Genomic DNA, 23,858 nt, shown 5'->3' with positions numbered 1-23,858 from the left:
CCCAAAAAACACAGCAGAATGGGCTCTCGCCCTCCCGTTGACAAATGCGATTGAGAAGCCAGCTGGTGACGTCTGGCTCCCAGAATAGCCCGGAAAACAAACAATTGTCCAGTTTCCTGCTTGTCACTTACAATATTACTTTTGAAACGCCACAAGGAGTTTTTTTCTCTTTTTTCAGAAAAAAGTTAATTAACCAGCAATCCCAATAATTATGTGTGGAACATTCTGAAAATTGTATTTCCGTGTGTACTCTATATATTTATTTGACTAAATGATAACCATCAAGCTGTAATGACCATGCGTGGAACATGTTTTCTGTAAAGGCGACAGAATATTTTTGGAGCAACATGTTCAAAGGTTATTTTTGGAACATCTGGACAATAACGTCACCACAAAACCAAATCTGACCAGAATGTGTTCTCTGAAACTTTCCCTGTTTTCTGGCAACTTCCCCTGTTTTTCCGGTGGATTAATATGATTATCCAGCGTGTCAAGGGACAAAAATCTGAAAACAGTCTTGTGCACAGCTCACAACCATTCACAACCTGTTGTAGCAAAGAGTACGTTCTCTACAAGAGGAAAGAAAAGAAAAAAAAAATTCCAAAATGTTTTTGGACAACTTCTTACAAGGATCCAAATATTTTTCTTGACTAATTTCCTCACATCTTGCAAATGAAGACATCCAAGGTTCAGACACACAAAGGCCTGGTTTCATATCTTTAAAACTAGAGGGCGGGCGTTGTCTACAAAACAGTAAAACAATGGGATGGTGATGTTGGTGACACTCTAAAAGACTGTTTTGAATGCACTGATTGGGAGGCATTCAAACAGAATGCCACATTAGACAAGGCGGTGGAGGCAGTGAATGGCTATATAATTTTCTGTGAGGCACTATTGTTCCATCCAAGAAAGCGAAGGTGTCCTCAAAACAACAAGCCCAAAAATAACATTAAACGAGGATAAAGAAAACATTCCAATCAAGAGACAAAGTAGAGTCAAACCTCATTCAGGTCAGGTTGAATAAACAAATTAAAGAGGTGAAGAGAAGGATGAAAATCAGTTTCAAGAGGGGCAGAGGAGAGATGCTTTGAGACGAATAATGATCCTCTCAGGTCTATCAACAAACCTGAATGACCCTGGCCTTCAGTCGAAGGAACATTGCAGTCAGTTTGCTTAAGCTCTTAACAACTTCAGCAGCAGATTTGACAAATACAACTTCAAAGCAGAAAGGGAGGACAACATCAGAAGTCTTGTTGTCAACTGAAGAGAGCAGAAATATCTTGTTACAGGAAGAGAATGTTAATGGGGTTCTGAAAAGGGTGAAATTGAACAAAGCCGTTGGTCCAGACAACATGGGCAATTATGTAGTGCAGTCCTCTCAACTAGCTCCCATCTTCTGTGATCTGTTCAATTGCTCAGTCAAGGAGCTCACATTACCAGCCCTGTGGAAGTCATCTTATCGCCTGTGCCACAGAAGACCAACCCAAAGGGTCCCAATGACTTTCAATCCTTGGCGTTAACAGTCACCATGAAGTGTTTGGAGCGCCTGGTGCTTTCATAAATCAGTGTGCAGAACATAGCAGACCAATCACATGTTTCCTATCAATGTAATAGAGGAGTTTACGATGCTGTTCTACCACTTCTTCGATTTCTTCATCTGGTTCAATCCCATCTGAGGATACCAAAATCATATACCATACCAAATTTTGTAGATTTGCCTAGTGTGTTCAACACAATTCAGTCACATGTAATGGTTTTGAAACTACTGAACATGCAGAGTAACATTTATGTCAATTTATGGGTATTGTCCTTTTTGACAGAAAGACCTCAGCGGGTTCAATACGAAGACCAAAGTAGTAACATCAGGACCAGGAATACTCAAATCTGGCCCTCAAGGTCAGCAGTACTGCTGGTTTTCTCTTCTGCCTCACCATAGTCCAATAAGGTAACTGACTGGCCAGAGATTAATAAACAAGTCCCTGATTAGAGGTAAGGAATGAAAACCTGCAGTCCAACTGCATTAAAAAACCAACAGTACTACTACAAATGCGGTGCAGAAAAGACACAGGAAATTATCAAGGGCTTCAGAAGAACATTGACAACAAAGATCTAATTTCAATACTGGAATTCCAGTTTCAGTATAGCAGTCAAACACACATAATCAAAATAAAAGCAGATGATTCCATATTATGTATTAATGCAAGAAACGAGAGTACTGGTTAAGAAAATTATGTACTGTATCTAGGTGTAGCTTACAAGTATCCCATGCCTGCTGTTACTATAGTAATAGACTTAAACCAACTCTGTGCCAGAGAAAATAGGCCACTTCATCATAAAATTGTACTCAGTGTACTTTATCAGATAGAGTTGTGGAGGTGGTCATTATTTTTTCAGTGTTTGTGCTTAAGTCAACAGCAGAGGCAGAACAGTGCTGATTCTTAGCCTGCCAATTAATTGAGCATACAGAAGAGTTTACAGTAGCATAGTTGTAACATGCATTATATCTCTTCCTTCTTCAAGGACTACGTGCACCTAGTGTTTTCTTAATGTTATCAACCAATGTGGGCCTGCAAGCACTCCATCTTAGATCAATTAGGCTAAATGTACAGGTCACACTGTTTCATGCAAGTAACAGGGAACCTCCAGTCTGCTGTTAAATTATGTTCTTACAGTAGTTCTCGGCAGTAGTTGCAGTATTCAACAGGAAGTACATCAAGGCTGAATGGGCAAGGCTGTCTGGGTAGAAAAAAATATGAATCAGTAAGTACAAATATCACTATTGTATAATAATTGAAAAAGAATAAGAACAAGAATATTGTGGCATGGATATGCTTCCATACATTCTGTTCTATTCTATAATATTCTAAAGAGTGTTGCAGCAGGTTGCCTTTACAGTTGGCTGTGATGTTTGGGATTATATGGGCCCTATCTACAGCCCTGGAGATCCCTCCATGGACAGTAATAACACTAGGCAACCACAGTCACAATCATTGCAATTTTAAACATTTCTATTCCATTCAGTCGTTTCACAGAAGATGTTTTTCCTTTTTTTGGAGGGAAGGCTAAAAGCAAATAATGGCTTGGTGTCCATAAAAGTGTCAAAATAAATGTGTTCTCAAAAGGCTTTGATTTTGAGTTGTTTTGGGGGGTTGAAATGCTCTCAGGTTATTTGAGCAATACCTGCCTCATGCAGTTACCTTGGCGATGACTTCAGACTTTAATTTCCATTGCTATTTTTGACTTGGGAACAAAACTGAGTTGACATTCTGAAGTCACAAAATTTCAGTCTAACGGATTAACGACGAATGACAAGCCTCTTCTCAGCCTTCATTCTCAGTTTATATACGTTTCCGTGTAACGTGTTCTACACCTTCACGTTTTAAACACTGATCATGTTTCTGTGCTCCGCACAGTTCAAAACGGCTCATTATGCTGCTCATGAAGCATCTTAAAACACTAAACTGAAAGGCATGTTCTCTTAAATAAAAGGTTACTGAGAAGATATTGAGGCCTAATTGGGGAGAACTTGGCATACTGTATTTGATGGTATTGAGTAATTTGTGAATGAACCACTGTATTGATAATCAAGAAAAAGAACTGAAAAAAGGTCAAGACTAATAATCCGTTGGGGTGGTTCATGTCATGTAAAAAAAAAAATCCTGTATGTAAAAAAAATAATTAACCTTTAGCAAATGCATGATTGACACTGCAGTCCACCAATCCCTGCTTAGAAACAGTTGCTATGTACCACTTCCTCTGACATGTAGTTCCGACACTGTCTGCAACAATATAGCTAATAGCGGAAAAAACTAGCTACAAGTTACAGAGCTTCTGTCGGTTATTAAAAGCTGCTGTTGTGTAATTTGCAAAACAGACATGCATTATCCAGAAAGTAAGGGGGGGGGGGGGTATTGGGATGACCCGGCTGTAATTACTATTCCATAAGCCATTACACAGGTAACGTGTCTGTTGTAGATAAAACTTTTTGGCATTTGCAGTCAATGCCGTAGACAGACACTACTTTTGTTCCAGAGTGATTAAAGTTTATCTGTGAAATGCCCACGAGCATTGTTGTGTAGCTATGAGAAGGGAAAACAGTGCCGAAACAATAAGAGAAATAATAAACTAAAATAACAAAAGATAAGATAGATAAGAAAGAAGTATAAATAAAGCCGGTAGGTAGGCTAGATATTGCACATGATTAACGTTAGTCTATGTCGGTGCAATGTCCCACAACAGTGCAGTGCCCCGTACATTAGCCCTATAGATACAAAAGGTTGGCCTCACGTTTGGTCAAACTAACTCTAGGCTAAAATCATAGATAACATTAAGGATAACTTCTTGGGCTTTTCTTGCAAATCTTGTCATAGTATTGCTATTCCAACCAACTATTCAGTAACATAAGCAAGATAGGCTAAATGAGAAATAACCTTTTCCATCACTTCATCAATGACCATAAAATGCCTTCATGTTTTCCTATTTGTACATTAGTTATGATTGTATCAAGCCGAACTATCTAACAAAGATACTGGATTAAACTTTCAAAAACCATCTGTAATTAATTGCGGTAATTAATTCAAGCAGATGCTGCCAGCTGACTCCATCTGCTTTGTTTGTCATACATGGCAACAGTCGCTAAGGATGGCGGGACTTTTTCCAACAGTAAATTCCAGTACATTCTTACTAGCACTTATTATTATCACTTTTATTTATTCTATATTTTACAGGTTTCATGTTTATTTAATGTTCATTACATTGATAAAATACACTGAAGACTAAAGTGTGTGTGTGAATTAAGTTATAGTGTGCAGGTGAGAACGCATGCCCAGAGTGTTCAGCATTTGCCCGTCCAAAAGTCTGTGCGCGAACCTGGGTCCAGGGCAGAGGGGTGTACCAGGTGCATGCTGGGTATGGTGGCACGTCCTCTGGTGAGTTGATGGATGTGTGGAGGCGTGTCTGCTCGGGGCTGTAATCAGGAGACTACCACTTACCGCTACTCTTCACGGTGTGAGTGGTGTACTGCTGTAGAGCTCGCAGATCGCTGGTGCTGGTATGTATGACAAAGCAGACGGGGTTCCCCAGTGTGTCCCTCTTCAGTAGCTGCTTGTTAATGAGCTTTGCTTGCTAATTATGCTCATTTTAAATTGTGTTATTTTTTAAAATACAAATTGTCCTATTCTGCACTAGTTCCGTACTCTTTTCTGAGGTTTTCTGTCATTAAAAATGCATTTGTATCATCACTTAGTTAAGGGATGACATTTTTAAGAGCTCATCACTGGTTTGTCTTGAGAAAATAATCTCTCCCTTTTCGCTCTCCCAATTTCCCTCTCTTTCTCTCCCACCTGCTCTCTCTCTCTCGTTCCATGGTGAGGGATTTGAATGTTTTCAGGTGGTATGTAAAACTGACTAGCCGATTTCATACTGATTGAGTGATTGGTTTTTCTTCTTTATTTATTCACAGCGGCATTTTATTATTATTAGTTTATTATTTTCTGGGGTTTGTTGGCATTGTGCGGTTCTGCTTAAAATAGCATATTAGTGGATTTCATTTTACTTTTATTGCTTAATAAACTGAATTTGAAAGTGAAGTCTCTCTGCCTCTCCCTACCTCTCTCTCTCTCTCTCTCTCTTTCTCTCTCTATCTATTTATCTATCTATCTATCTATCACTCTGTCGCACACACACATACACACATCCACACATACCCTCTCTCTCTCTCTCCCTTTCAGGTTGCCAGGGTCACGTAGATCCCTTAATCTCCTTGGAGAACTGAAAGTGTCTCCCTCCCTCCCTCTCTCCCTCAGTGCTAAATCTGCCCGGATACCCGCCCCCCCCTACACCCTGCCCGATTCTACCTGAGAACGGAAATAGCTCACAACGTTTCCTCTCTCCCCTTAAGCCCCCCTAGAAATCAGGAACATCCTGGCAGGGAGTCCCCCAGCCCCACACCCCCACCACCACCCCCCTACCCCACCAGCCCGTGTACAACACACAGACACAACACAGCATGCAAGGAAAAGGTAGATTGGGAGGCAGAGACTGATGATGAGGAGTCAGATACTAACAGGTAAACTGATTGATGTGGACAAAATCAGCATCGCCACACCAGCTAGAATTTTAAAGCTTTTTTCCGAGCTGGAGAGAAAGAGAATGAGAGACAAAGTTTAATTATCTGAATACAGACCTGTTCCAGTCTGTGTCATGTTATTACAATGTCTCTTTTTAAAAAGCTATGTGCATGTAAATCTAGGGAAATGGAGGTAAGTGTGTGTGTGTGTGTGTGTGTGTGAGTGTGTGTTTGTGTGTGTGTGAGACAGAGTGTGTGTGCGTGTGCGTGTGTGTGTATGTGAGACAGAGTGTGTGTGTGTATGTGTACCATATGTGTGTGTGTGTTTGTGTGTCTGCATGTGTGTGTGTGTGTGTGTATGTGAGACAGAGTGTGTGTGTGTGTGTGTGTGTGTGTAAAACTGAAGGCACAGCTCAGAGAGGTAAACAGAATACAGCGGCAGCCCAGGGTGTGAAGTGAGCATGAGTAAGCACCAAACCCCATGATGTCACAGGTTAGAGCTCTGGGATCCGGAGAAAGGCTTTAGTTATATCCGCTTCCTCTTCCCCTGCCCTGCTTGTGAAATGGGGACGCCCGGCACGACAGCCTGGGCAGGGGGGGCAGGGGGTTATGGGAGACGTGCCAAAGGAAACAGCCCACTCGGGACGCGCAGGGCAGTCCCCTCAATAAGACTGGGGCTTAGCGTCAGTGCAGGAGGCCAAGAGATTCACTTTAATGTGGGAACGGGGAGATAAAGGAAACGGAAGGACGCTGGAATAGATCAGAGTGGCTGCGATCGTACCTCCTGCAAGAAAAGGATTATGCCGCTTTCGTTATTTTTAAATGACATCTCCCACGCATATTTACGGATCATCTTACAGTATTCGTGTATAAAACCCACTCACGCATATTTGGGTATGTAGGTCCCCTACTTTCACAGATCGCACATGAATATGCGCTCTTTCTTTTTCTCTCTCTGTCTCTGCCTCTATCTCTCTCTTCCTCACTCACACATGCTCTCTCTCCCTCGCACACACATGCTCTGTCACTCACACACGCTCTCTCTCATGTGCACAAACATACACATACACACACACACACGCACACGCACAAATAGACACACACACACACGCTCTGTCACTCACACACGCTCTCTCTCACATGCACAAACACACACACACACACACGCACATGCACAAACACTCACACACATGCACACACACAGACACACACACACACGCTCTCTCTCACATGCACAAACACACACACACACACGCACACACAGGCACACACACACAGACACACACACACACGCTCGGTTACTCACACATGCTCTCTCACATGCACAAACACACACACACACACACACACACACACATTAACACACACACTCACCTCTGGCGCTTTTATATTATGTGGGGGTTAGCAGGTTACTCAGAAGGCTGGGTGGCTGCTCTGAAGGTGGATAATAACGTGGAGATGAAGTGCAGCCGCTCGCTGCGTTTGCACAGAGAGGGAGACTTTGCGCCAGATTACGGGCAGGCGGGTGAATTAATGAAAGTGAATCCTCAGATATCGGTCCACCTCTTCCTGCTCTGAAGGTGGGCGGTATGGTAGCCTTGGAATTATACAGCAAAATTAGCCACAGAACACGTTCTGCATTTCACAAGAGTCCGTACGTAGCGTCAGTCTCCACAGCTGGCCGTGCATTTTCCTTTGAAATTAGCAAGACTTCCGACTCACAAACCCAAACCTGGAGGTCTGCCAAAATAACTGTCTTGGATTTGTTTGTTTGCAAGTAGACTATCCTGTGCTAAGTGAATATATGTCTACGTTAAAGGGCTTTATAAAAGAAACGTTTTACACATCTGACTGTCAGTAGGCTATATCTCAGAATATTTGAGCAGAGTGACTTGACAGGTGAGTTTCATTACGGGCGAGACCGTGTGGCTCAACCCTCTGTTCTTTCCCCCGTCTGAATAAAGGGGAAGAAATACAAAAGGAGGGCAGAGTGTATTCTCTCCTTTAAAAAAAAAAAAAAAGCTCAGGTTTATTTAAACAAAATTCAATACTTAACCCTTTTGGAGATAACCACCTGTCAGGGTTCTAACGTTTTTTTCAGCAGAGACCATGTGGTATCGATGTCTGTGTGTGTGTCTGCGTGCGCGTGTGTGTGTGTGTGTGTGTGTGTGTGTGTGTGTGTGTGTGTGTGTGTGTGTGTGTGTGTTGATACAGGGCGAGGGGTGAGAAAAAGAGATAACTACACACAGAGAGATGGAGGACTGGGACACAAGTCAGAGAGAGCGAGAGATATCTCTTCCTGTTCTTTATCTTAATGTCACCTTTGGCAGGTATTTCTGTTTTTTAATTCAGACAAACTCTTCTTATCATCTCCCTCCCAATTTAAGCACCGAACATGACATGTTCTCTGCTGTTTAATAAATTACTCTATTTACTTGTACACCAGTCAAGCTTGAGTGGTAAGTCTAAGTCACTTGTTCAAAAATACAACCTAATTAACTGAATACCTAAGCCGATATATATATATATATACAATGAAATGTGTTTTCCACTAATTGTCTATTTCTATTTTTAACTTCTGAAGTGTTGCAAACAAAACAGATAAATTATATTTTTTACATGATTATATATATGGCTGTGACCACCAGCTGTGTTGAATTCATGAGGGTAAATCGAAAAACGGGTTAAATAATTATTATTTTTATCTCCGCCAGGCGAGGGCCTGGAGGGGATTATGCGTTCGGTTGCGTGTGCGTATCTGTCCGCAGCTAATCTCGCATACTACTGGGCCGGTCAGCCTAACACCTGTTGTGCATGCTGACAGCAGGCCAAGGACCTGAATTCTCGATATTTTGCAAATCGGTCAACGACAAGTATTTTATTTGAATTAATTTTCATCATTGTCCATTGAAAAACATTGAGTGCTAACTCCTCACTCCTCCTAACCGGCCGGTAGGGGCCGCAAGTGATCAACAACTGCTTCCGTTTGGAATGAAAGACCAGCAATGTAAAATGTCAATTTCAACGTTAAAATGGCAACAAAATAATCTCCCAACTAACGGGGTACGTTAATGTTCAAATCTGCGGCAATTATTTTGTTGGCATTTTAACGTTGAAATAGATATTTTACATCGCTGGTCTTTTGGAATTGTTCCCGTCCAGATTGTTCCTGTCCAGATTTGAAACGAAAGTGCCAGTCTATAACGTCAACGTTCCAACACCGTGGCTGATATGAATGACATTAGCTAACAGGTCACCACCTTTAGCGTTACTTCACTGAATCTGCGTTTTTGGGATTTTCAGTGGCACATGGTAAAAACTTGTAATATTGTATTTGTCTGGTTGCATTGAATGTGTAGCCTTTATTGTTGCATCAGCAAAGCTAACACGCCTGGCGGAGATCTGAACTCTACTGAGTGCACTCTTCTAGTCAAGATATAGGTTTAATCACCTTGTCTGCTTCACAGCATAACGCATTGTTATACCATCACTATCAGGAGAAATGACTTCTGGGCATGTCTGCAACACCACCCCCCCACCCCCATCCCCCCGCCCCCTCTCTGAGAGGCTAAAAAAGAGTGTTATTGCTTTGCAGCGGCTAACCTTGATGCCCCGCATTTGCATATATAACTTCCAAAGGCAACAGCAACCGCAGAAGTGCATCTCTTTCAATCAGCTATCATTATTCTGCTCACTGGCACTGAAGGGAATCAAGAGAGGGGGAGAGAGAGAGAGAGAGATATCAGGGGGGGACTCACTAGGTAGATTCACTAACTGCTCCATGTTAGATAGTATCATGGTGGACTATTCCATCACTGATACTGAACCAGGGTATATTGATGCATTTGTAGTCTAACCACAACTCCCCATATCAGACCACATCCAATCAATCTTGTATTTAAAAAAGTCAGTGACGGAAACTGTGAAACGAAATGTACAACCCAACCTTTTCACTCATCCAAAGGCATACAAATGGACAGAACAGAGCATTAATGATTATAATGAAGCATTACTGTATGCACTGAATAAATTCAATACATGATAGATACATGTTTAAGCACACAATACGAACTTAACAGAAAAAGCATAAATTTGGCCACACGTGATTTGAGTAACATATTTATACAACTGGCAAAGAAATCTAAAATGAAAAGAAAACCAAGCACAAAGAAAAAAAAGGGGATGTGCTTCATCAAAAAAGAACTCAATGTGAAAAACATCACAAAAACGGCACTAACCAAAATTGAAAAGAATGTCAAAGAAAACACCTGCCAATTATGAAAAAATAATAATTCAAATCCCCAAACAGAAAGAGATCTTTATAAGATTCCAGAATGCCAAGGTTTCACTTTCAATCAGACATTCATTATTGAAAAAACTCAAAGCATTGGAAACTACAATAAAAGACAATAAATGTGCTCTTAACTGTCCAATTTACATCCAAGAACTAAAAGAATAACCCAAAGCCCTTGAAAATTGCAAGGCCAACAGCCACTACACTTGAACAATTTCCAGGTCCTGGACTAGATTTACAAGGAAAATAAATCAAATTTGCTATTTAAACAGATGATAAGATAAGACGTTATTGCATCCCTTGGGGTAATCTGCCCTCTGCATCTAACCCATCCTAGGAGCAGTGGGCAGCCACAGTTCAGCACCCTGGGGGACCAAGGTCAGCGCATTGGTCAAGGGCAATGGCAGGCATATACCTAACCTCGCAACTTATTAGCAACATACTTTTTTAGAGCACCTAACAGCTTCAAAATTCGTAGTTAAGATAATAATGGGTTAATTTTTGTCGTTTTACAAAACTCTCTTAAGCTTATGTTAACCACAAAGCTTATTTTCTGCAGAAGTCAAAATCCCACTGGGGAAAACCTGAGGGTACCCCATCGCTCAAAATGCTAACCCACTTACGGGTTTTAGAAACTCTGGCACTCCATAGCACTTTTAATTATTTGTGCTTTCACACCATGGTCATAGATCACAAATGGAAGCAGCACGTCCACTATACAGCACGATTGAGAGACAATACTGATTTCAATACTCATAATATATCTTTCTACATTGAATTAAAAGTCCAGTTGAATTGAAAATACGCATTGAGGTGGTTTTAGCTAAATAAACCGCATTAGAATGTTATTGGTCATTGAACAGAAAAATTACTTTATCACAGTACATTGTAAATATAAAAAACCCTGAACAGAGACAAACCTAAACAACGTACACGCTCTGTGATCATAATCTGGAAATGGAAAAAAAAAACACCATAAAAAAGAGTGGAAGCCTCTCCACTTTTTTCTCTCCTGTGCTATATATGTTAATTAAGGACAAGCTTTCTCATGTAAAGTCAAAACCAGCGTTGCATGATATGGCAGCAAAACATATTATGAAAGATTATGCATATGTTTGGGAGAGGTGCCAGAACTCATAGAGTCATCTGCTCAATACATGACAGCCTGACATGAACTAAGAGAAAAAAGAAAGAAATGAACAATGCAACATAGTCCTAATCTGATCAGTTCTAGAAAACAAATCATTATTAGTAGTAGTATTATTATATTTTTCACTCTTTTTTATTTAGTTTTTTTTTTTTTTTAATGTATGTATCTATTTATTGTTTATTTATTTTTACAAGTATCTTTTGTTTATTGTATATTATATGGAAAAATCCACACCTCTAACATATTATGAAGTATTAGAGTATAGTACCTATCTATTATAGCATGTTCCCCCTCCCAAGTGCTGCAAGTTCAGCTGCAGCCAGTTGCAACGAGGCTCGACTGATTTGAGTAGACAGATAGAAATTTTGATTTTACCTGTACGTCACGGGCTCTTCCACAAGCACTTCTTGATATAAACTTCCAGGCACAAATACCGCCAGCCAGTGTGTGAAGAAGCATTGCCTGAACGGATTAATTTTGCCTTACTTTAATTTTTGCCTGACTTGTGACCCTTAAGCACATTAATCAAGGAAATTAGATTAAAGTTATCGAATAAAGATAAATTAGCAGCTCAGTTCATTCTTGGGGCCTGGAACAACTAATTTTTAAAAAATACATTTGAGCTTAATCAATTGGGACAAATGACCTTTGTTTTAAAGATGGATATTAATGAAAACTGTCATTGGAAATTAGCATTGGGGCTAAACATTAGTCTTGTGTCAACCAGGGTTTGTTCATTAAATTTGGAAGAAACTTGTGATTTCACTTTGCAATTGTTTGACACCCCTGAGAAGAAAGTCATGTTAGTGCTTCTGTTGTGACGCCATTTTGTTTTTTTCATTTTAACATAAAGTAATAATCTCAAAGATTTTCATTAAAATAAATGTCTGTTAAGTCACTATCTATCACCGAATTAGGTAACACAATGGTGATTGAGGCTATTATTATATAAATTGATATTATTATTATTATAATTTATGATTAAAGAACTGGGTGTCTGTGGCGACATTCCCGGGAAAAAAATCACAAGCGGCGCATAGTTAGTGACGCGTTTTCCATCACCCATCTGTGGTTGGTCCGCGAGAGAGGGTAGGCGGAGCTAACGCAACAAGCTCGCTCTTCAACTCACTCGTGTGTGAGCGGCGTACTGTTTTTTTCCGGTGTCTGCTAGTGTTACAATAACAGGGAAGGGTGGTTACGGAACCCTAAAAAGTTTTTGTGTAACGAGAGGTCATATTGTTTGTTAATGTAGATTTTGTATTACATTTGATGACAATGTAACGTTACTAAATTACATTTGCACAGCTAACGCTAGCTACCGGACCATGTCAAGAAAGACATTAGTTTAGACAACGTTGCGCACAGTATCCATCTCTCATATCAGGTAACATTGCGTTAGCTATGTTAGCTAATGTAATTAACACAATCTAATGTCAGCTAACAATTAGAAAAAATGATAGTTAACGCTACCGACCGGTACCGACCTCGCAAGCCGTCCCTCGAATGCAATGCTACCTTGTTGCAATGTTGCAATTTAGCTGACTAAAAGCCAGTTCAGATCAATGATTCGTAACGAGACTGGATGCAACTTGCTAAATGTCTGATTGTGAACGTTGAAACTAAAACTAAAACTGCACTTGAATTTTGACAAGGTGGGTCTTTTGATTTCCCAGGGCAGGCAACGGCTCTGCTACAAACCAGTTCACACCGCTGCAATTTTCTCTGCAACATTCTAAAACCGTTTTGTGTCGTTGTGAATCATTGATCTGAACTGGCCTTAACGTTACCGTTATTTACATTGCCATCAAGTTCATCAATATATTATAATGATCGGAATAAAACCGGGGTATAGGTGGAGCAGAGCCGAGTCTGATTTCTGTGGAAAGATGTCAAGTCGAAGAAAACTAAATAAAAGAATATGGCAGTATGGATTAGCGTTGTTATTATTTTATTACGTTTCCTCATATGTTCCTTCAGCCTTGATGCCCTTTTTTTATGAAATCTCCTTTGCTTTTGTTTTATTCTTCTTGTTCTGATTGCTAATTTAACACCCAGCTCAGCTTTATTCTCAAACAGTTTAGCTAGCAAAACCAGAAACACCAGGGGTAACATTTTGCAAGGCAATTGTTTCAAAAATATCACACAACAATCATTCACGAAAAAGACGAATCCGGCAAATTCTTCTCTGCAGTGTAAAGATGTTCATACCGGGCAAAAGGTGGATAAAGAACGTTTGTGGAAATTGATCATCACTAATCTACCCCAGGCTTGCTACAGCATTTTAACCCGGCTCGGCAGTGTAAAGAAAGCTTAAGTTAGCCTAATGTTAGACAACTAATGAGTATATACATAACGTTACTTTTATAACAACCATTTTTCATTCAGTGTTATAGTTGGCGTGGCCCAGGTGCCAACTGACTGACGTCACACAGGCGACACTGGTTGGATCCGGTTGGATCTACGGGAAGTGAGGTCCAAAAACACACCTGCAATTACCGCTTCTCGCCATTGGTACCGCCAAAGAGAAAGAAACGTAAATCTTCGAGATTGTAACCTTAAATTTCAGCTGTGAAATATTGTAATTTTGTATTCTTGGCAGTCAGCCAGCTTCGGTTTCTAACATTGCCTAGTTACTATGCTCTGAATGTGGATTTCTAATACTGCACATAAATTTCCCTATGGAGACATTAATAATCTACTGAACTGAACTGAAGAACAAGCCATTCTGCCCCTCTGGGCTCCTCACTTACCTACAAACTAGGGAATATCCCGCACTTCATCAGGAATAGACGGGAACACCCTGAGGGTTTCTGCCTGTTCTGCAGTACCTGGCAAGCTGTCCCACACATTGACAACTCTTTGAAAATAATATTTCTGACATCAATACAGTATTTACATTTAACTCACAGTCCCCTTCTTCTACCCCTTCTTATTTTTTTTTTAACAAAACGTTTTGGCACAAGGGCGACATAAATCCGATCCAATGGGAGATTTTACCTTTTGGACCTGCTATTTGGGGGTTCAGACCTGGTGTTCGCTCTATTTGCTCTTTTTCGCTCTGTTTCTTGCCTTGCTACACTGTAAAGTATATTTGCGACAGTTCTCCGTAAAAAGCACTATACAAATAAAATTAAATTGAAATGAATCTATTTCTAAGTTGGAAAAATAACAAAACTATTTGTACATATTTCTAGTAACTAGTCACGGGCAAATTAAGCTCCTATAGTGCACCATATTACCCACCAATGAGCCTCAAGAAACCTGCATGCTCCTCCCCATGGTAACAGGAGCCTACTTGATCCACCAGCAGATCCACTCAGGGTTCACGACTGACAATCTCGGTGCCTCAAACACGGCAAACACTTTGGAGAAGCGAAAATTTAACTCTGACAAGAGAGTTGCAGCGAACACAAGACCATTACATGGATTCTCTCCCTCCCTCCCTCCCTCCCTCCCCCCCTCCCCGACGCCACGCCCCGATTCCGTACCCGTTCGTATTCAGCACCTGTTCCCACCATCAGTCAGAGGGAGGTGACAGGCCCACGCTGTTCAGTGAATTACCTATCAGGGGCATGAAAATTTAATCACGAGTCACTGTCGGATGTGACTCACCTGAAAGTCAATCGTGACTTATTATTTTGCAGCAGGACCGCTGGCCCAGGCTAAGGCCTTCTGATTGCACACAGGATTAATATGACTGCTCTGCATGCGACTGCCACACGAGCTGAGGTAATAAAAAGCTCATTGAAATCTCGCTATATGGTGATGGCGGTGAAAAAGGCTCCCGACTGGGGGCTCCCCCCTCGCTTGCGTAGACCTAATTGGGTTCGGTAGACAGCGGGGTTTGACGTGAAGGACGTGTGGTATTATACGCAAGGCCTATGGAATTTGTGGCCTTGCATATTACGGAGGGAAATCGTGTCGCCATTATCAACTACATCATCAATCCCCCTGAAAAAGGAGGAAAAAAGAAGCGGTTCCTATTTAAATAATGAAAACTTCATTTTCCAGAGTGTGCACGTCTGTGTGTATGTGTATGTGCATGCGTGCGTGAGTGTTTCGATGTGTGTATGCATGTATGTGTGTCCTTGCGAGTGTGCATGCATGTGTGTATGTGTATTCATGTGTATTCGTGTGTGTTTGCGTGTATGCATGTGTGTGTATGTACGTGTCTGTATGTATGTGTGTGCATGCGCAGGTGTTTGCATGCATGTATGCGTGTATGTGTGTGTGTGTGCACATGTGTTCCCATTATGTTGGGGAACCCCTTGGCTGTGTTAGGTGAAATGGCTGTGCCAGTTCAGCTGGGATGGGGGCTCTCACCAGACAGGCCTCCCAATCTCATGCAGTTTCCTGCCGAACGTTCTTTTTGACTGAGGCCTCTCAGTGTTGGGAGCTCATGCCCGCATTGTATTAACTGCCACTCCGGAACAATCCGATTTATCTGAGTGGAGTGTGGAATTATGGGACAGGCAGCAGCAGAATGAAGTGGATGGGCGTGTGTAAACATGTCGAGGTCGGCTCGGCTAACGCAGGTTAGTGGCGGAGCCGTTGACCCGGATACCGAGGCAGCTGGGATTAAGACGAAGAGAGGAAGAGAGCGGGCCAGCCATCAGAAGCTGTGGGGGAAATTGAGAGCCGGGGAGGGGGTCTTCTGGAAAGGAAAGCCCCCCTGTCGAGCACCGTGAAACAGTCACTTCAGAGACGTGAATCATGGCAATGAACTGTTCCAGCAATTTAGGAGGGACGCCTCCTCACTCACGGATCACACGGGGGTCCGAATCCACGCGCATGAAAGGCGGGAAAAAAAAAACTGGAGACATCTTTGGTAGAGGGGGAGAAAAAAAAGAAAAGCACGTTTGCCCCGATGGTCGTTACTGCGGCAACAGCGCACGCTAACACCTCTTCTCGGTTGCCATGGAAACATGACAGCGAAGCGAGATGACCCGTCTTCCCCGCGGCGCCTGACCTCCCCCGCCGCCAGCGGGGAAGCGTCGGGCCGACCCGAATGCCGACTGCCGCGTGGCAGAAATCGCTGTCCTTCTGCGATTCGGGGCTGTGCAGGGAGGGGGTGAAGAGCGCAGGGACGGGGGGGGGGCAAGCAAGGGGTCAGGGAGGGTTCAAAGTGGTGGTGGATACACTAGGCTCACGCAGACATGAGTCGAAGAAAGACACTTCATGTGCAGCTCGACAGGCTGAACCAGTGAGGATCCAATCAATGAGCCCTTCTCTTCACAGCTGTCTGAGACCCTCCCATTCCTGGGCATTGCTAGAACCACTTATGCATTGCCTTGGCGGACTGCCAGCCACAATTAGCACTGGCAAGGTCCAGAATTGATGCCAGACTATGAGGCCCAATCACACACTGGAGCAGAGCCTTAACAGAAACCAGACAAGGGGCCCATCTATGTACTACAACCATGCCTTAACAGGATGAGCCACACAGCAGCACCCTATCTGACGTTTTTGTTATTAACATTAGAAAAGTATGAAATTGTATTAACACTGTAAAAGTATGGCATTAGCATTGGAAAAGTGAGCTATTAATATTGGATTTGTTAATTATTAACATTGAAAAAGTTAGTTATTACAATGGAAATATGGGTTATAAACATTAGATTTGTGAGCTAACATTGGAAATGTGAGTTCTTATATTGTAAAAGTGACACTGTCATTAACACTGGATTTCTGAGTTATTAACGCAGGAAAGTGAGTTATTAACATTGGATATATAACTGTCACACACCAGCATGACACCCCTGGGAGGCAGTGCCGGGGAACACTATTGGTTGCCGCATGCAGAGAGAGAGAGAGAGCGCACCCACACAAACACAAAATAAAATAAACAGAGACCTTCTCCCGTTCACCTCACAGATTCCGGGCAAAAACAATAAACTAAAACAACAAGTTCAAACAACAAAGACAAAAGAAAGTAAAATGGCACGACCACTCTCCCGTGCACCGCCCGTAGCTGGCCTGCCTTCCCGTCCAGGTCCAGCTCCTCCACCATCCCAGCTGAGGATTACTTCCTTTTTCGTTATCTTCTTTGAACAAAATTCCACAAATAAAACAAAACTAAAATCATAAACGTGCTCTCGGTGTGAGCTCCCGGTCTCCCGAACTGTGGAGAGCAGCACACTTAATCACCTGGGCTGATTAGCTAACACAGCCCAGATGCATGTGCTCTCTCCACCAGCTGGAGCAGCCGAGACCAATCCACCTCTCCGGCAGACCGAATGCCACAGTGAGTAAGTGCTCAATTTTGTGATTTGTCTTCGGAAATGATCAATATTTTAATTTGTGGGGTGTGCAGACTCCCCTCGGTTAGTAACCAACTCCTAGTATGAAATTGCAAGTGTTCTGGTTGGCAGTTAAAGCAGATGTGTATTTGTTTACGTAGTCAAAATTTAGCTAAGGAAAGCCTAGCTAAATGATAACGTCATTTTCAGCTAATACGAGGAGCTTCCCATCAAAAAAGGCTCAGGTAAAGATCTCGTCTTTCTTCTATGTAAATGTAAATGAGATCAGGGAGAGCGGTGACAGCGGGAGCCATTTTGTTGTCAGCAAAACCACTGATAAGAGGCTACAGAAGCCAACGCGAATCATACAGGTGCAGTCAAAACACCAGGAGTCTGTGTACAGCCTGGCCTGGCTTGGCTTGAGGGCCGTTGCCACAAAACATGGCCTTATGAAACAAGCCTAGGAGAATAAGTAGCTAATTCATAAATAAAGTTAGCAATCCTTGTCTTCATTAGATAATGAATTTCTTAAATATCCCAGTCAAAAATGTGTTTTCAGTGGTGGCATTAATGCAGTTTTTCATTCAAGAGTTAAAACGTAAGAACAAAATACACTGCATTCTATAAATGCAGATAGTCCGGGATCCTTTTTTTAAGAATACAACAGGCGCTGACCCAGACTTGAACCACAACAAAATAATTACACCTGTTTCATGGAGCCAACTGTCTCTTAGTCATGACCTTTATGCTGTTTTTTGATCATAATATTTACACAGCCATTGGCAGCACTGCAAGATTGAAGGGGAAAGTGCTTAATCTGAATGAAAAGTCAAAAATGAGATGTCACGCTCTAGCTGGCTTACTCAACATGAGTAAATCAAAAACATTGTTTTGTAAAAATTATTGGCCTCTGTGGCAAAAAATTCATTTCAATCAAAAGGCCAAGACATTGTTTGTATCTTATTTCATCACACTAATCCCGCTATTTCAACCCACTTCTGTTACAAGTAACATAATGAAATTATGAATGACATTTATTATGTTATTGTGAGTTGGCAAGTCATGGAAAAAATTTATTTTTTATCAGAACACAAGTGAATTAGTATAAAACAGAGATTTTGAAATATCCTGATTTACTGGATTGACCCCCAGAGGTCATGCTATACAATATCACCATCCCCCTACGCAGAAGTACCGGAAGAACACTAAAGGGTCTCAGTAAATGTGCTAATAAGAAGCCTAGGCACTCTTTTTATGGTGGAAAAAAAATCATAAAATGTCATTGGTAAGTAGCAGGTTTGTAACGAACAGTTAAAAAGCAGACAAAAGCATTTGGCAGGCCTTTTCAAACCCAGATAAAGGTCTTACCAAAACATGTCAAGATATTTAACCTTTAATTACAACTGGCTATGTAACAGCAATTTAATTATTTTTTGTAGAATGGAAGAGTGCCTTAGTTTTTGTCTTTTTGCTATGCACTTTAAGAGAAGGCTCATTGCCTCCGGACACTTTGTATTATGTTTTTTTTTCACACAATGAATGTTAAAAAAAAACATAAATATAGACCATGCTGTGACATGGGAACGGAAAGTTCTCAACTCTACTGAAAACATCCTCTCCACAGATGAATCCCAGTAATTTAAAACTCTCTCAGGGATCTGACAGAAGTTTAATGACAGAAGCCTTCAGGGAAGGGCTTCAGGTGTTCGGTCTGTTTATAAAAGCCGAGAGAATCGGAGAATTGCAGGTTCTGTTCTGGCCCAGCGCCCCATGTGCCTGGGGACGGGCCGTATCTCTGAGTTCAAGGAAGCCGTTGACGGCCCGCGCCGCGATACGACCCCGCCAGGGCCTGTCCTGCAAACACGTGTTCAACGTCTGCTGGTCCAGAAAGTACACCTATTCCATGGAGACACTTCCTCTTACAGTCCATTCTATCACGGAAAACGATGACAGGTTTCCTCTTGTTAAACAAGCTATCCTTTCTGCATAAACGATGGACGTTAATATTGTTACAACGGCAGTGACAAAAAAAATCTATTTTAATAACCGCTCTTATTTCTCCCCCTAAGGTGGAGGTTAATAAAACAGACGGAGAGACCTTCCTTGACTGGCGCTAACGGCTTTTTGTCAGAGGCACCTGCCAGCCACCCCCCCAGACAGCAGCCAATCACAGGCGCTGAGGGGCTGCCATCTCAGGTGAGGCGCCGTTCGGAGCGGAGCGGAGCGCCGCGGTGCTTTCCCTCGGGGAACGGCGACCCGCTCAGCGTCGCGGCCTCAGGAGCCAGCGGCAACGGGAAACAGGCCAAGCGGGCGAGCTGGCACCCGAGCCTGGCGTGCCGCGGTGAAGGTGGCGCGATGATGACGGCACACGCACAAAGAGAGGGGGAGAGCAGCTCGCTGCTGGAGCCCTCCGCAAACTGAAATGAACTGCACTAGTCATCCCACTTTTAAACATAAACTCAGGATGCGGCTAAAAGGGTGCGATCCTTAGTGCCACTAACGGATGGCAGTGTTTTGACGTATTCTCCCCCTTTCCCCTATTTTTGGAATTTAAAAAAACCCTTAAAAAATATGAAATTTAACATATGCTGTTTTTTTTTCTGGTGTATTTCAATGAGAATGTAACATCTGTTTTACCCTGCCTAGGGAATATTGGTGAAAATGAGCTTGGTAGCTGTCTCGGGCACACTTACATTCAATAAGAATACAGAAAATCAAACACATGTGGGTGGGGGCATTTTATCAGAGGTTGTGCCATGTCACAGCTGGGGTTACCGCGAGCATGTCCAGTGGGTGCGGTGGGGCGGGGGGGATATGCGGAGGGGGTGTAGGATGGTTGGGGGCTCATGTCATAAAAAAGACCCCCGGGGGTGAGATGCAGCGATGCAAGAAGATGCTTGCGCTACGCTCTGACAGGGCCGTGCCATGGAACCCGCACCTGGACAGTTCCAGCTGTGTGGTAATGATAAGGTCCGGTACATTCCCTCCACAAGCCATCAGGAAGGAAGTGAAGCCAGCAGACCGAGATGAAGGGACAACAAGGGACGACTGCTCAGTTTTCTTTCCCTTATAGGAAGCATCTCCTTCCCTCCCTTATTTTTGACCTCTGTGGTATTTCTCTCCCCTGGTTTGAGCTACTTGACCACTGCGGTCACCCCGTCTGTCAGTAGGCAGTCTGCTCTCCCAGCCTGCTATCTCTTCTCTTTGCTCTGCCAAAACCAGTCGACCGGCAGTAGGGAGGGAACCGTGCAGGTGACATGGGTATTATCTATTCACTGTGCTACTAACACAGACAATACCTCTCACAGAAAATCCTGTTTGTTACACCGAATACTCTGCCTGTTACCACTGTATCACTTAGCCGGAACACTTTGTCTCTTACCCAGAATACCCCTCCTACTGCCCAGAATACCCTGCCTCTTGCCCAGAATACCCTGCTTCTTACCCAGAATACCCTGCCTCTTACGCAGAATATCCTGCCTCTTATCCGGAATATCATGCCTCTTACCCAGAATACCCTGCCTCTTACCCTGACTACCCAGACTGTTCCCCAAAATACCGTGACTGTTGCTGCCTAGGCTCTTACCCAGAATGCCATGTTTTTTAGTTTTTTTCAACCATTGAACCATTATTTGTACAGTCATGATGTATTTGGCAGGATCCGGTGTGTAGTGGCTTTGCCAAGTATCCCAGATGAATCAGCACTCACATTCAGCTTCTGCAATTCCAGTTTTTACAGCAATGATATTGCCATGCCACTCCTGCCCCTCATTCATCCGTTCAGGGAATTCACAGCCACCTTCCTCAGGCACAACTTATTAAGATTCTGCAACCCTAGCTCTAGCAGGTGCAACATTGCCATACCAGGTCGGCTCCTCGTTCAAACGCTTCGTGAGCTCATTATTGTCTTCCTCACACCCTGGGAACACAAGGCCGTGTCCCTCAACTGCTGGGCACTTTGACTCTCCCTCCAAGCTCGCTATACCAGCCCGCTCCCTCTTCCTCACAATCCAGGAGCCCACTGCCTTCTGAGTTTGACGCCCCTAGATGCAAATTTGAAACCGCCTACATCTAAACCACCCTTCACAGTGTCATCAACACAATCAGCAAACTCTACATTTTTTCTGGAATCATCAAAATTTCTTGTATCCTCATCCACTAGATACAAGCTGCCTTCGTAGTTTACGAGTTCATGGTTACCAAGCGCAGGACGAATACTAATGAGCAACTGACCAGCATCAAAGTCACCATGACCTGGGTAAGGCTTTCATTACTTGTGGGGAAAAGACCTGCCAAAGCAAGGCCACCCAGTATCCAATAAAAAACAAGGCACTGCATCTTAATTTTTTTCACATTTGACCACCTTTTGCATTAAAATCATGTCAAAAGCCAAACACCATGGTTGTAAACTCAGGGTTTTTTCCTGCTCAAAATAAGGCTTAGGTGGTGACTTTGTGTGACAATGACTGGAGGGGGGAGGGGGGGTCCGTTTCATAATACCCTGATATATATTTAACATATGTGGCCTTTCATGAAAGTAAAATGATAAATATATTTCACAGCAATATATTTTCAAGAATAATATATTGCACAAGAGGCAATAGTATTTAATAGGCAATAGTATTAATATATTTCAAATATACTTCTATTCTGTAAAGGGAACCCTGACTAACATACTCTTCCATGGGTTTACACTATGCCCAAACATGAACCCCCGCTGTGACTTCTAGTTGCAAGCAATTTAGGGCCCATAACTGCAGTAACCGAAAATGAGAAATTTAGAAATAGCAATTGCGGAATGGGGGGGGGGGGGTTGAGATTTGCACTCATGACCCGGGGGGAAGAGGACAGGGAAGGTCCATTTGCTCAGGGGAGTTTTTCATCCTTATGCTCCAAATATGTTCAGAGAAACTAAATAGCTAATCCCCCTAGCAGCCACGTAGGTGACCAGTCATCCCTGTAGCCCTGGCTGATAGTTACCCCGATTGGGATACCAATACCAGAGAGACAGGGGCGGGACTTACGAGAGGGTTTTCTCCAGCCTGCTGCCTGTGGACCCGATGATCTCCCCCAGGGTGCAGAACGTCTGTCCCAGGAAGTCCTGGGGACAGGGAGACAGATGGACATCAGCGTCATGTGGGTGCTGCCATTTACACCCTGGAATAATCTAACAGAGGCTACCCTAACGGCAGCTGCCTGCGTCCCTGTTACAACAATCAATATTTTATTTTGGCAGCTGACACTTTAGAAATGACAATGCTGTACCTGAACATTTCCCTTTGAGGAGCAAGACTTATCTTGGGTTTGACACATGACACATGCATTGCGCTCATTTTTACCCTTCCCAATACAGTTTAGCATGTTACGCAAACACCAAAGAAAACCTAAGTCAAAATTGTTGATTGACGTATGGTGATTTGACACATGTTGATTGACACAGGGCTCAAACTCCATGATGAGCTCCAGGACTCAGCTGCTCCGCATATGTAAGAACCCAAAGTCGAAGTAGTCAGAATAAACAAGGCCGAATGTTAAAACAGCATTACATTAATCCTCCAGGTAATATAATGAATGCTGGCAGCATTCTGAAGGCCTGGCAATGCCGTGATACTCTGTGACAGTTTGTTTTGAGGGGCCTTGACATGCTTCTGGTCCTGACTGACTGCTCTCTGCTTGCAAGGCAACAGATGGGCCCTCTGAAAAGGATCGGCATGACGCGATAAATAAATAAACGCCACGAAATCTGAAAAACCGCAGATGTCTGTCGCGGTGGAGGGGTGGAGAACAAAGGCTGCTTGTGGGAACTCTGACAGATTCGGGTGCCAGAGTGTCAAAGCGCAGTTCACTTTGAAGTTGGCTGGCGAACGTGGCTTTCTTTTTTTTTTTTTTTTACCTGTGCCCCCTGATAAAAGAGGTTTGTGGGAATGTGAACCCGGAGGACTAAATGGCACCCTCAGACAGAAAGGGGTCGCGGCTCACAGAAATATAAGATAAATACCAAAAAAAAAAAAAAAAAAGAACCACAACAGGTTGAAATACTGACCTTCTGCTCATCGTGCGATTAGCGGGAAAGGAAATAAAAACAGTTCCGTTAGTCAGATTCCTGAA

At 42.7% G+C, this 23,858-nt stretch overlaps 1 protein-coding gene across 2 annotated transcripts in view; it reads right to left on the bottom strand.

The window, feature by feature from the left end:
* Nucleotides 1–23,858, bottom strand: part of LOC135234603 (copine-9) — a 112,402-nt gene that overhangs the window by 43,099 nt on the left and 45,445 nt on the right. The window contains exons 6-7 of one of the 2 annotated variants that reach the window (XM_064299381.1): nucleotides 23,794–23,796; nucleotides 22,775–22,851 (exon numbers count right to left, since the gene is read on the bottom strand). In XM_064299381.1, the coding sequence (XP_064155451.1) occupies nucleotides 22,775–22,851; nucleotides 23,794–23,796 (80 nt within the window). Of the gene's footprint in view, nucleotides 1–22,774; nucleotides 22,852–23,793; nucleotides 23,854–23,858 lie in introns of both variants that reach the window. The other variant, XM_064299380.1, reaches the window with a different exon arrangement.

The sequence above is a fragment of the Anguilla rostrata genome, chromosome 11 (assembly GCF_018555375.3).
Source record: "Anguilla rostrata isolate EN2019 chromosome 11, ASM1855537v3, whole genome shotgun sequence".
Classification (NCBI taxonomy): domain Eukaryota; kingdom Metazoa; phylum Chordata; class Actinopteri; order Anguilliformes; family Anguillidae; genus Anguilla; species Anguilla rostrata.
This window is presented reverse-complemented; position numbering and strand designations above follow the sequence as displayed.